The sequence below is a fragment of the Pangasianodon hypophthalmus genome, chromosome 6 (assembly GCF_027358585.1).
Source record: "Pangasianodon hypophthalmus isolate fPanHyp1 chromosome 6, fPanHyp1.pri, whole genome shotgun sequence".
In the NCBI taxonomy this organism is placed as follows: domain Eukaryota; kingdom Metazoa; phylum Chordata; class Actinopteri; order Siluriformes; family Pangasiidae; genus Pangasianodon; species Pangasianodon hypophthalmus.
In genome coordinates, this window is record NC_069715.1 from 15,114,559 (window position 1) to 15,127,798 (window position 13,240).

At 39.0% G+C, this 13,240-nt stretch overlaps 1 protein-coding gene across 1 annotated transcript in view; it reads right to left on the reverse strand.

Moving 5' to 3' along the window:
* Positions 1-8,466: 8,466 nt before the first annotated feature.
* The window catches only part of nrn1la (neuritin 1-like a), a 30,931-nt gene continuing 26,157 nt past the window's right edge, over positions 8,467-13,240 (reverse strand). The window contains exon 3 of the mRNA XM_034305053.2: positions 8,467-11,225. Coding sequence (XP_034160944.1) covers positions 10,937-11,225 — 289 coding nt within the window. The 3' untranslated portion in view covers positions 8,467-10,936. The remainder of the gene's footprint in view (positions 11,226-13,240) is intronic.

Genomic DNA, 13,240 nt, shown 5'->3' on the forward strand with positions numbered 1-13,240 from the left:
GCAGAATCAATCATGGCTTTTTTAGACACACAGAGAAAGAGAGATAGAGTGTACTCCAGTCTCTTGGACATCTAATACTGCACTACATTCTGCTAAGCCCAGGTGGAGTGTAGTTGTTTGCTGTTTTATGAGCCGCATAAACGAACAATGCTATAAATCTCTGACCCGTGTGTGTGTGTGGTAAATATTAGCTTTGGGACATATCTAAGCCACTATGAGATATTGAATCTTAACATTCCAAATCCTGAAATTGTGGCTGACTCCACATGTAATCGAGTCACATTTTCACATTCCTAGGGAAGGTAGCAGACAATGAATAATTGTTTCACTATTAACCATTTCATTGTGTCTTTTCCCAAAGCCATTTTTTAAATCTGACTCCACTGCAGTTTTGGACAGTTCTGATTTATAATTTACAGTTTACAAAAAAAGCAAGGTAGTATTGAATAATTCATTGATTAATTCACTAGAATTTAATAATTCATTCATTCATCATCTGTAATGGATGGCTCCACCATGAACCACCATGAACTACAGTACTTCCACATTGTTTTGTGTATTCAGTTAATCAATAGGTCACCTCAGTATGCAATTAGTAATGTGACTGAAGCCAGTTAGTCTCAGTTTACTCTTAGCATTGTTTTATGAACCCATGTAGGGCACTTAAACAGGGAGATAGGAGTCATTTTTGAAACAAGAGGGTAAAGTCCAGATAAGTGTAGGAAAAAATAACAGATTTTCTCTTTACAACAGGTAGAATATCATGTATAGGGAGTGAATTATGTATAAGCTAAGCATCAGTGTCTTTTCCCAAATGGATTACTCACCAATTAATCGACAATGATCAGAAAGATGCAAAGATTCACATAGATTCTTATATGTGAATATAATAATCTTAGATTATTGTTAAATGTATATTATTATATGCTAGCTGACTTATGAAACTGTCAAATATGGTTTACAAAAATACTCACAAAATGGTGTTTATCCAGAACTAAGGGTTAATGATGTGTGCATAGTACACTCCTACATAATTACTGTATAATTAATTGCAGGTAATTTTGATGCATGTGTGTTCAATACTCAACAATCCATTCATGTCACACAGATTTCCTCCTACACGCTCTCTCATAGCCCCCATTTCCTCATCTTGCTTTTCCATTAGCTCCCTTCCTGAGATTTTCTCACCTCTTCTCATCCCATCTTTCCCTACACATCAGATTGACCCTCATTCTACCTGTGATCAATCTACTGCAGAGAAAGCTAGAGAAAGCAAGACAGAATAAAGACATTTCCTCACTGTGCAGCATATTCGGCTTTATGTGCCTACAAAATGAGGGGCAAATTCTGAAAGTAAACTAGATTCATCCCCTCAGGCTGTGTTTTAATAAGCAAGTGCAAACTTGTTTTTGTTTGGAGTGGTGGGCCAATCGCAGGATTTCCTGAGTGATAGATCACCTTTTATCTGATTGAATTTAATGAGTGAATGCACAAAAGGATTTTCACAGCCAGAATCCATCATGGCATATTCATGTCTGCACAAATACATAGCTCCACAATGGGGGCTTTTCATGAGAAATTACAGTCATATGTAATGATGGCACAGCGCAGGATGCACTGCTTTAACATCAATCACAATCCAAATGCAGCAGAATTGGAATAACTGCTACCTTAACACTGCAAGGCACTGAAACACTAAAACACTGTTTTAAAGGGAGCAAATATGTCCCACACAATTTCCTATTAAAACTAACACTGCAGTTAGCAGTTTGTTAATAGGGGCAGGTTGTGCAGAGCCCCACCATATACATCTCCGGTCAACAAATGTTTATCTCCATAAAGTCCTCAGTTACAACTCTGTGTGTTTTAAATTTCACTGACATACTAATTACCTCTTTTGTGTGACCAAAGATTTTGAAAAATCTTGCTATTTGACAGATAAGCTGATGTTCCATTGATTTGCTCACATTTTTAGTTGTGCAATCACTGGAATTAAATGTAATAATTTTCTGCAAACAAAGGCAAAATTTAAGTGCAGACAGTGTGTCTATGATATACAGAACCATTTCTATTGTAAGATATAAAAAAAGATTGGCAGAGAGAAAGGGAGATTATCAAGTGGACAATGTCTGTACATCAGAAATGCATGTACATCACACTGACCTTTTTACCCACGCAAAAGGCTGAGAAAAAGAACCACTCAAAATGTGCTGCTGTATGCTAGATGAATGTATGTTGTTGACTCTCAACTGCCTTTTTATGGTGATGCTCTAAAAATGCCCTAGATAGTAGCCTAGAGCATAAGTGTGATAGCTTCTTCTGCTTAATTTTATTTGAGGCTTTCATTATTAATGTCATCCTGCCCCAAGAAAATCTACAGTGACGGGGAAAAAGAAAGTACACTTTCCTTCAATTCTAGGTTTTTATTTATAAGGGCCTAAATAACAATTGTGTGGACCTTACCAACTTCTACTGTATAAACAAACAAATAACCTCAGGTGACAGCAAAAAAAAAAAAAACAGATTTATAGGGCTACACAACAGATTTATAGGGTTATAAGGCCATCACCAAACAATTTGAAATTCACCATTCTACATTGAGAAGGATTGTTTAGAAATGGAGAGCCTTAAAGACAGCTGCCAATCTTCCCAGGAATGGGCATCGCAGGAAATTCAGTCCAAGATCAGATCATTTAATGCTCAGAGATATAAAGAAAAACCCAAGAACTACAGCATGTGACATACAGGCCTCTGTAAGCACATTAAATGTTTATGTTCATGACAGCACAATCAGAAAAAGATTGAACAAGTTTGCCTTTCACGGAAGAGTGGCTAGGAAAACACTTCTCTTCAAAAAGAATATAGCAACATGATTTAGGTTCACAAAATTGCATCTGAACAAACTACAAAAGGTCTGGAACAATATCCTTTGGACTGATGAGACCAAGGTGGAAATGTTTCGTCATCATGCACACCACCATGTTTGGCAAAAACAATGTTACTGAATTATAGGGTGTATTTATTTTTCCCACTTGGTTTCTGAATGTTGGTTTATTTTTTGTGAAAAAATGACTACATATTGAAATCTGTTGTGTGATTTTGTTGTCACCTGAAGCTATTTATTTATTTATTTATTTATAGAAGTTGGTGAGGACCACACAGTTGTTATTTAGGCCCTGATAAATAAAAACCTAGAACTGAAGAAGGGTGTACTTTCTTTTTCCCATGACTGTATGCTCACAAGCTGCTGCTGTATTAAAACACACTCTAACATGTATGTAAAGAAAAAAGGCAGTAATTTGGGAAAACGCTGTATGTACAAATAAGTGGGTTTACAAACCTTAATGTACCAAAATGATGAACAAGCCAGACCAAATCTCTCACACACTTACCTTCTCATAAACATCCACTGGCCAAAGAATAAAATAATAATCAAAAATTAGCACAATAATAATTGAAGTGTTTTCCACTCTATAGAAACCCATTATGTGGAAACACTTTAGCATTGGCTTAAAGTGTTAAAATGGCAACAAAGAAATGCCAAAATTCTCATACACTTTATTGATCATAACTACTGTCTATTCTCAAAAGAATGACCCCATAAATCAAATATAAAGCACATAGTTTCACCTTAGGTTTTTTTTTTTCCTATTATAAACTTATTATAATAAGCAGCATAATTTGGCTTAATATGTTAAAACAGCAACAAAAAATTCTTCTACACGTCATTGATAACGACTATTGTCTATTATAAAAATAATGATCCTATAAACTAAATATAAATATAAAGATTTGCTGGAGCTTGTTTGTTGTTACCGTACATTAAGCAATATTAAGCTTTGTCAGATTCTGGGTCTGAATATATACTCTGTAACAACTTGCAGCTGCGGCAGGCAGAACACAGGCACAAAAGAGGCAGGATTAGTGCAAACAAGAGTGTGTAGGATTGATGGGCGGTGTAGGTGGAGGGAGAGTGAGATGGCTGGCTTTCTGGGTTGTGGGTCGCAGTGAGGCGCTGGGGGGGTGCACCGTTGCCAGCTAGGCACAGGGATGCAGGCGGCCAGCGGGGAGTGGTGGTGTTGAGAGGTCCGGCAGCTTCCCACAGGAGTCAGAGGTGCGTGCTCTCAACACGGCCCAGAGGGGGAGCATTGTCTTCGGTGAGAGAGAAATAGAGAGAGAGAAATAGAGAGAGAGAAATAGATCAACATAAAACATGCTCACCTGCCTGTGCCCACTGCATCCTTTTATACTCCCCCGGTTTCTCCAGGAGGGTGAAGAGTAGCCACTGTCATTATTGGCTGCCAGCCATGCTCTTTATTGCCTCTCTGCCCCGTAGCCATACGCTCCCTATCCACAACAATGGTGCTGAAGCGGCGCTGTCCCTTCAGCACCCAGGCAGCAGTTGCGAGAGGAGCGTGCAGTGGTTTTGACCCTACTGCCAGCGGTGTTTGTGCCCAGAGACTGTTCCAGCAGTGAGAGAAACTATTGAGTTATCCATGCATTAGTGTCCTTGGCCTTGGCCAATCACTGGAAAAGCGCGTGGTCTGTGACCAGGGTGAAGTGTCGGCCTGCAAGGTACTAGCTGAGTTCCTCGATGGCCAACTTTATGGACAGGGCTTCTCGTTCTAAGGCGGCGTACTGATGTTCAGCGGGGGTCAGTTTTCTGCTCACATACAATACTGGGTGCTTCTCTTCACCGTAGTTCTGGGAAAGCATGGCGCCCAGCCTGGTGTCAGAAGCATCAATGTGAACAGTGAAGGGCTGGGAGAAGTCTGGGTTTCTGATCACCGGTGAGCCGGTGACAGCTTGTTTCAGGGCTTGGAACATCTGCTCTGCTTCCTCAGACTAGCGCACTTTCTCTGGTTGGCCTTTTTTGTCAAATCTGAGGAGGAAGGCTAAAGAGGAGAAGTTAGGGCTGAATCTTCAATAATACCCCGCCAACCCCAAGAACGCATGCACCTCTTTGGTGGTGGGACGTGGGTACCCGTTTACCACCTCTATCTTCTTCTCTTGTAGCTTCAGTAGACCCCGGCCAATGTGGTACCCCAGGTACTGTGCCTCAGTCAGCCCCATATGGCATTTTCTTGGGTTGGCCATCAGCCTGGCCTTCTGGAGCTCCCCCAGGACCCCCCTGAGGTGGTGTGGGTGGTCCAACCACGCGGTGGAGTGGATGACAATATGGTCCAGGTATAATCGGCACCACTCAGTCAATCCTCTCCTGCATGTCCTGGATGTACTCAACTACTGTGCGGAACAACGAGGGCTGTTCCTCCCATGCCTCTTTGGCCACATCCAGCAGCCCTCAGGGTCTTCTCCCGAAGAGGAGTTCAAATGGGTTGAAGCCCATAGATGCCTGGGGTGTCTCTCACACGGCGAACAGGACATAGGGCAGGAGGAGGTCCCAGTTCCTCCCTTCCTCTTATACCACCCTCCGCCGCATTCTCTTGACCATCTGGTTGAACCTTTCAACCAGGCCATCGGTTTGTGGGTGATAGACAGACATCCTGAGATGTTTGACCTGCAACAGCTGGCAGGAGATCTGACATTAGTTTAGATACAAAGGGCGTACCTTGGTTAGTTAGAAGGTCCTTTGGGATCCCCACATGGCTGAAGAGGAGCATGAGTTCCCTGGTGATGTTCTGGGAGGTGACTTTCTGGAGAGGGACCGCCTTGGGGTACCAGGTGGCGTAGTCCACGATGACAAGGATGTACTCGTGGCCCCTGGCAGACTTTGGGTGTGGCCCTATGAGGTCCATGCCCACTGTCTCGAAGGGCACGCCGACTATGGGGAGTGGGATGAACAGTGCGGGCGTGGAGACAAGATGTGCTCACCTCGCTGTGCCTGCTGCATCCTTTTATACTCCCCTGGTTTCTCCAGGAGGGTGAGGAGCAGCCGCCGTCATTATTGGCTGCCAGCCGTGCTCTGTTTTGCCACCCTGCCACACAGCCATGCACTCGCTCACTATCCACAACAATGGTGCTGAAGTGGCGCTGTCCCTTCAGCACCCGGGCAGCAGTTGTGCGAGGAGCGTGCAGTAGTTTTGTGTGAGGGCTGGAGCCCTGCCATCACAAATCATTAGAAAAGTCTGTTTGATAGTAAACAGACTAAGCTAAACCTGACACTTAAAGGTACAGGGATGATAAACCAATATGACCTCTAGCAATATGAATCAGCTAATTTTAAGCTTTGTCTTGTATTAATAAAGTCACATGCTGCTCGCAAGCATTTTTCAGTGTTAAACCAATGCATAGTCACTGTGCATTATAGACAAATAAACATGGTGCTTCATCCACCAAGATAAACTCTAGAAAATGTTGATTCTCAAGGACACTTTTTGAAATAATAGTATTTTCTTATTTAAAAAAAAATACATGTGCCAATTTTATTGACAATCAGGGACTCTTGTGAAGATTGATGGCTTCATGAATTCTGCTGAATACTACAATATTTCAGGTTCAGGCTTGGCCATGGATAGAGCTTGCAACAAAATGATAACTAAAATATCATATCCAAATCAAAACAAGAATGTTTAAAGATATAGAATTTCATTGTTTTTCAATGGGTTCTGCTCATTTTCATATAGAGTGCCAAAAATTCTGGAGGGCACTGTATAAAGACTTAAGGTTTCTGGTATTGGTATTGAAGGTATTGAAAGATAACAGAACAAAATTGAGATGTTTGTGTTCAAGTGGAATCTTGTATCTACTCATTTTACATATACTGTATTTGATATAGGAAGACTGTTGAAGATGAATGAAATTGAGTAGTCTCTTAGTCATCATCTGATCTTCTTGGACTTTAATCTGTGCATTTCTGAGTGATTTCATAAAAACAGTACCTGGCTAAATCAGTAACCTGCCAGATCAGGCCAGTTGTGAGGAGCCTCAGTGAAAGGAGGAAGAGGATGGTGGAGAGGTGAGGAGAGCAGTAAAAGAGTAATCAAACATGCCAGCCCTCTCCCAGATCAATCAGGCAGTGTTAGAATTCATGAAAGTGGTGTGAATATTAAAGCTCTGGATTGAGGTGTGTGTGTGTGTGTGTGTGTGTGTGGTGCTGCATATTCACAGATTTCACCTTATGGACAACTTTAATCTGCCTACTGCAGCAAATCAGTTGGAATCCCAGACAAAATGGGACAAAGATCACTGTGAAGTTTTTTCTTCATTCTTGCTAAAGAGCTGCCATATGGTAGAAAGCCTCAGGTGATTATTAAATGGTTATTTTTCATTTCCTGACTATTCTGTTTTTGTAGCACAATATGTAAGAGACTCTATGTCCTAGAACAGTTGTTCTCAAAGGGGTCCATGAAATATAGACAAGGGTTATGCTTGCATATTTCCTCATTTGAACTGAATAGGTTTAATCTGAGATTAAATAACTCAAAAACAGGTTGGATTATAAGTAATGTCAACATAAACATAATGTGTTATTTGTGAAATTTCAGGAATAAAAAGCTAATAAGTAGCCAAAATATATATGTTGTGAATATGAGTCTAATAGTTGAACAGTTGGATTATATTCAGATGGGGTCTATAAAATTTCTTTCACAGTTAAGGGGGTGTAGCGTAACGGCTACACTGTCACTGCCATATCACTCCTCAATGGGTCCCAGGATTGAGCATCACATGGCAGCATGAACGTGCGATGGGTAGCATTGCCCCCTCACAGCTCCAGGTTTCTGGGTTCAATCTTGATCTTGTGTTACTGTCTAGGTGGAGTTTTCTGGTTTCCTTCTACTGTCCAAAAACATGTAAGGTAGATTGGCTAGGCTAAACTGCCCCAGGTAGTAATGAATATATGTGTATGCATGGTGGCCGGCAATGGAGTGAAATGCCACCACGGGTGAATTCTCCTGCCTTGAGCCTAGTATTACTGGGATATGCTCCATATCCACCATGACCCTGACCAGGATAAAGAGCTTACTGAGGATGAATAAATGAATTAAGATGGTTCCTGATTGCAAAAAGTTTGAGAAACCTGCATTTGAAGGCTCCATTGAAGATTCCAAAGTATTTCCTCTGCAACATGTTGATGTGCTGATTTTCAAACATGGTTTATGACACATACAGGATTTGAGTTACAGATTAGAAAGTCATGTGTTCAAATCCCAGCACTGGCAAACTCCCATGGTTGGGTCCTTGAGCAAGACCCTTAACCTTCAGCCAAATGAGAAAATGTACTGGATTATGTGTTATTTTATACTATGTAACGTTACAGTAATTTACTGTAAATATGTTTTATAGTTGTTTAATGTAAATTTTACAGTACTTTACTGGCAACCCTGCTGCCAACAAATTACTCAAGTAAAATTTATATTACAAATTGGACTTTTCAAAATTAAAGGCACAAAGTACTAAGTATATTTAAAAATAAAAATTAAAAAAACTTTGTCTTTCCAGCTGCTGAAACTCCCAGAAAAGCCTTATCAAACTTATCTTAGTATTTGTATCTATAATAATAAAAGATACTTTAAAAATAAAGCCCACACATATTTTCAGTCAGTGACTCTCAAGCAATGATTTTGCCTGACTAGAAAAATCTGACTCATGGCACCTTTTTGAAGATCAGCTACATCCATTTGTCACAGTTTTTAGCTGTTTCAGTTTCACGATGCACAACTCAGAAAGCTGGGATTTGGTTCAAAGCCAATTAATGTGAAAATAATTGCTGTTGATCAAGCAGCCACATCTCCATGTTCTCACATTCCAGTGTGCATATATGTGGGTTCTCACTCTGTGGCGATCTCCATCCTGCTAACTGTCTATGTTTATGAAAGCAGCTGGGATGCATGAAATATTCATGTAGGCAGAGGAATAAAAAAAAAAAAGGTATAAGCATTGGAGACAGGAATGCAATATTTCATAGCATTAGCACAGAGCTCAGTGTTCAGCTCACTGCGATTTCACACATCCAGCAAAATAGTAATTCTTTTCACGGAGAATGCACTTACATACCAAGAGTATCAGAGTGAAGCATGTAAATGGAGCATCTACTGCTGTTACATGATGTGTGTGATATATTTACGCAAAACATCAAGCAGAAATTCATCAGTCAGTACATTTTATTATCTCTTCATGTTGTGAAATGTTCATACTCAAGGATAGAAAAAGGACTAAAACTATATATATATATATACTTGGAAAATGTTCTAATTAAATTCATTTTGCCTCTGAGATTATCTTTGAAACCTCCATTTGACATAAATAACAAAGTGGCAAGCATTGGACAAGCAGTATCGGGGTTTCTGGTTGATGGCATCCATGTGGAAAATCCCTTTAATCCCAGAGTTTCTACATAAAATTTCCCATCTGATGGACAGTGAAATGATATAGGATTCAACTTCAAACGAATGAGGACAGACTTATAATGAACCCATGCACTATGTGACATCTCCCTTTATCTTTAAAGGGCTATCGCCATTGCAAATTCATAAGATCCCACACGAGCCACCTAGCATAAAAAGTAATGAGCATTAAGGTTAGAGTGAAGGAGCAAGTCAGTGCTCACAGCTTATCTCATTCCTCCATTTGTATAAAGTATAATGCTAGTTGGAATCCTTATGAATCTTATGTCAGAAGGGAATACAAAGTGTGACTGCAAAATGTCATATTTCCAAAAAATAAATAAATAAATAAATAATGATAAAATTAGATAATAAAATAAAATTGTTCTGTTAGTCACGTTATACATTTTTAATATTATTAGAGAGCATTGCAACATCAATTTGAGTTCTGAGGAGATATTGATGTGCATCTTTGAGGTACAGTAGTTCTTACATTCACATGTCATTCATGAACCATGGAGCACCAGATTACATCTTAACAAAAGTTAAAAATGCTCCTCAACAGATTCAGACTCTTCAGAATTACAGTAATCCAACTGTGTAAAATTCATTCATTAATCTCACTGATTGTACTTTTAAATCTTGGACTACACGGCGAAACAGATGGAACAGTTTGGATCCTCACTACATTCTTACTGACTCTAAAAAGTAACAGCATTAGTAATAAATTGGCAATCAAAACAAGAAGAATTACAAAACAAATAGAAGAAAAAATGAGGAATGTGAGCTGAACAGCTTTAAATGTTGGCTCACAAACATTATTCACAAATATCTAATATGGAATGTAACTAGATGTCACTGAATATTTGACATACAGTATTTCCCAAATTGAACCACAACATTCTCTTAAGTAAATAATTTTCTTCCCATATCAGTCATTTTTTTTAAATTATACATTGTTGTGAATGTTATATACAAATATTTACACAGAAGAAAATAACAGATTTGTAATAAAACTGTAATATTTTATTCATAAACATGTTTTGCAAATCCTGTGAAAAAAAAAATCCTGACAATTGTATGTTGTCAAACAAAACCAATTTGCTGTATACAGTTATTATTAAGCATGCTTGCAAATGTATGCAGTTCTCAGTGTTTGCCTAAGTCGTGTTTGGACTAATGAGAACTTGAAAAAACATGAAAAGGTGACATAATATCTGTCACCCTCAAAACAGCATGCTATGAAGCTATACTTTATATTCTTTTTCAGATTTTGTGCTATTATTCTTTTAGTGCTTTTACTCTCTCCAAGGTAGGCTTCATAAAATATTAAATGTAAGGGGGGCAATAATTTTGTAACCAGTGTCTTGTAAAACTACACAATATCCTTGTATGTTTGAGCTCCATATAATCATTTATTGCATGTGCTATTCTTTTTAGATATTCATTTTTGCTCATTTTCATGAAGGTGCCAATAATTCAAGAGAGCACCGTACATGTGTAGAATTCTGTTCAAAAGCATGCCTTTATAAAGAAAAAAAGAATTATTATTTACAATGTGTTACCTTTGAGAAATGTCAACATCACACACGTCAGTCCACTGGTAATTCATTACATTCCACTGCATGTCTCTTGAAGCAGAAAGTCTTGGTTTATATCCACAGGTAGACGAACAGTAAACACAAGCAAGTGGGGAGAAAGATGCTTTGGCCTAGGCTTAAATGACTGGCCTTTCCTTTCAGGGACTCTTGATTGGTCTCGTCTGGGTTCTGAGCCCCTGTGTCGGCTGCTGATTGGCTACGACTAGAGCACATGTCATACAGGTTACCTGCAAACTGCATCTTTTTAGACTCTTGTCTCAGGGACTCCCACACAGCAGCGGCTTCATCGGGGCAGCCAGCCATGGCCAGGTTTGCACAGTCATGGAAATCGTCCCATGATCTGCAACAGGTACAATTCACTAATGATTAGCTAAGTAGGGTTAGTATCTCTTAGGCAAAGGAAATACACTGCAGCATATTGGAAAATACCATGCAGACATAGCCAGGAATTATCCAGGATTAAACTTAAATGTTATTTAATCGTTTAAGGTACAATCTACCACCAACCAATCTTGCCATCTCAGTAACATTGTCATAATACCTTTAGGACAGTTCCACTGTAAATGACGCTAGTAATGCAGAGAATATTTTCTCTTACAAAACCAGTACTTGAATTCTTTTGCTCCTCCTACAGTAACCTCCCATATTTTACAGACTGTCATCTTGACATCCCTATGCTCAGAATCTAGTTTTCAAACAGAAATAGCAAAAATGATTTATGATCGGTTACTCCTGTTTCTCATCATGATATTTTTACTTAGATCACATACTGTACTGTCATGTACAATCACTGACCACTTTATTAGGAACATCTGTACCCCTGCACATTCATGCAATTACCTAATCAGCCAATCATGTGACAGCAGCACAACGCATAAAATCACGCATGTACAGGTCAAGAGCAGAATGGGGAAAATATTTCATTTCAGGGACTATGAAATACCCAGAAACTGAAATACTTCAGAAACTGAAATACCCAGAAACTGAAATACTTCAGAAACTGAAATACCCAAACTAGTCTGTCAGAATGGGAAAAAAAAAACATCCAGTGAATGGCAGTTCTATGGGGAGCAATGCCAGGTTGATGAGGAGAACAGCTAGACTGGTTCAAGCTGACAAAAGACTATGTTAAATCAAAATAACTACTCTGTACAACCATGGTGACCAGAAGAGAGTCTCAGAATGCACAAAATGTCAAACCTTGAGATGGATGGGCTACAACAGCAGAAGACCAAACTGGGTTCCACTCCTGTCAGACAGGAACAGGAATCTGAGACTACAGGCTTACAGAAACTGGACAGCTGAAGACTGGAAAACGTCCGGTTTTGGAGGGGAACCCAAAGTGCTCTTCTGCTGTTGTAGCCCATCTGCTAAAATTTGACATGTGATGCATGAAACATTACCTGAAGCTTTTATGTATTGGCTGATTGGATAATTGCATGAATGAGCAGGTGTACAGACGTTCCTCATAAAGTGACCAATGAGTGTGTATATTTTGTAATTCTATATGTATTTTTGGTAATATATATATACAGTACTGTGCAAAAGTCTTAGGCACATGCAAAGAAATGCTGTAGAGCAAAGATGCCTTCAAAAATAATGAAACTAAATGTTTCTACATTAAAAAAAATACTATAAATAGCAGTAAACAGTAATAAATGAAACAAAGTCAATATTTGGTGTGATGATCCTTTGCGTTTAAAAAAAAATAGTACTCTCAGGTACAATGTGTGCAGTTTTATAAGGAAATGAGCTGTAAGTGTTACTGAGCATCTTGCAGAAGCAGCCACAGTTCTTCTGGAGACTTTGACTGTCACACTCGCTTCTTATTTTTGCAGCAAAACCCAGCAGCCTTCATTACGTTTTTTTTTTTGTCTGGAAAGTGTCTCTTATGTAATATCCTGCTTTCTTTACTGACATACAAACATTTTTCTGTAACATTTAATTTTGTGCTGGAAAACTAATGTTTGGAAATCTAAAAAGTTTTTGTATGAATCAATAACGTAGAAGTCATAAAATAAAAATCTATAACAAAGTTTAAATTAAATTAGTCATAGTCATTTACATTAAATTAGTCATAGTAAATTGAAACTATTCAAAGGGCAAAAGGAACTCTATGAACCAAAAACACACTAAGAATCATCTCCCTGAACATAGGGCTTGCAAAGCAACAGGAACATTGAGGCTGTGGTGATGTTGATGCAGTCTAAATAACCCTTGATCCCTGGGGCACCTCTGCGGTTAAGGGTAAGAATAATTTCACTCCCATGGCAAACGACAGTGCAGAAAAAGGAAGACCCAAGTTCTCCTAAATTTTTTCATATTTTGTGCTGAATAACAGGGACTGGGCTTCAT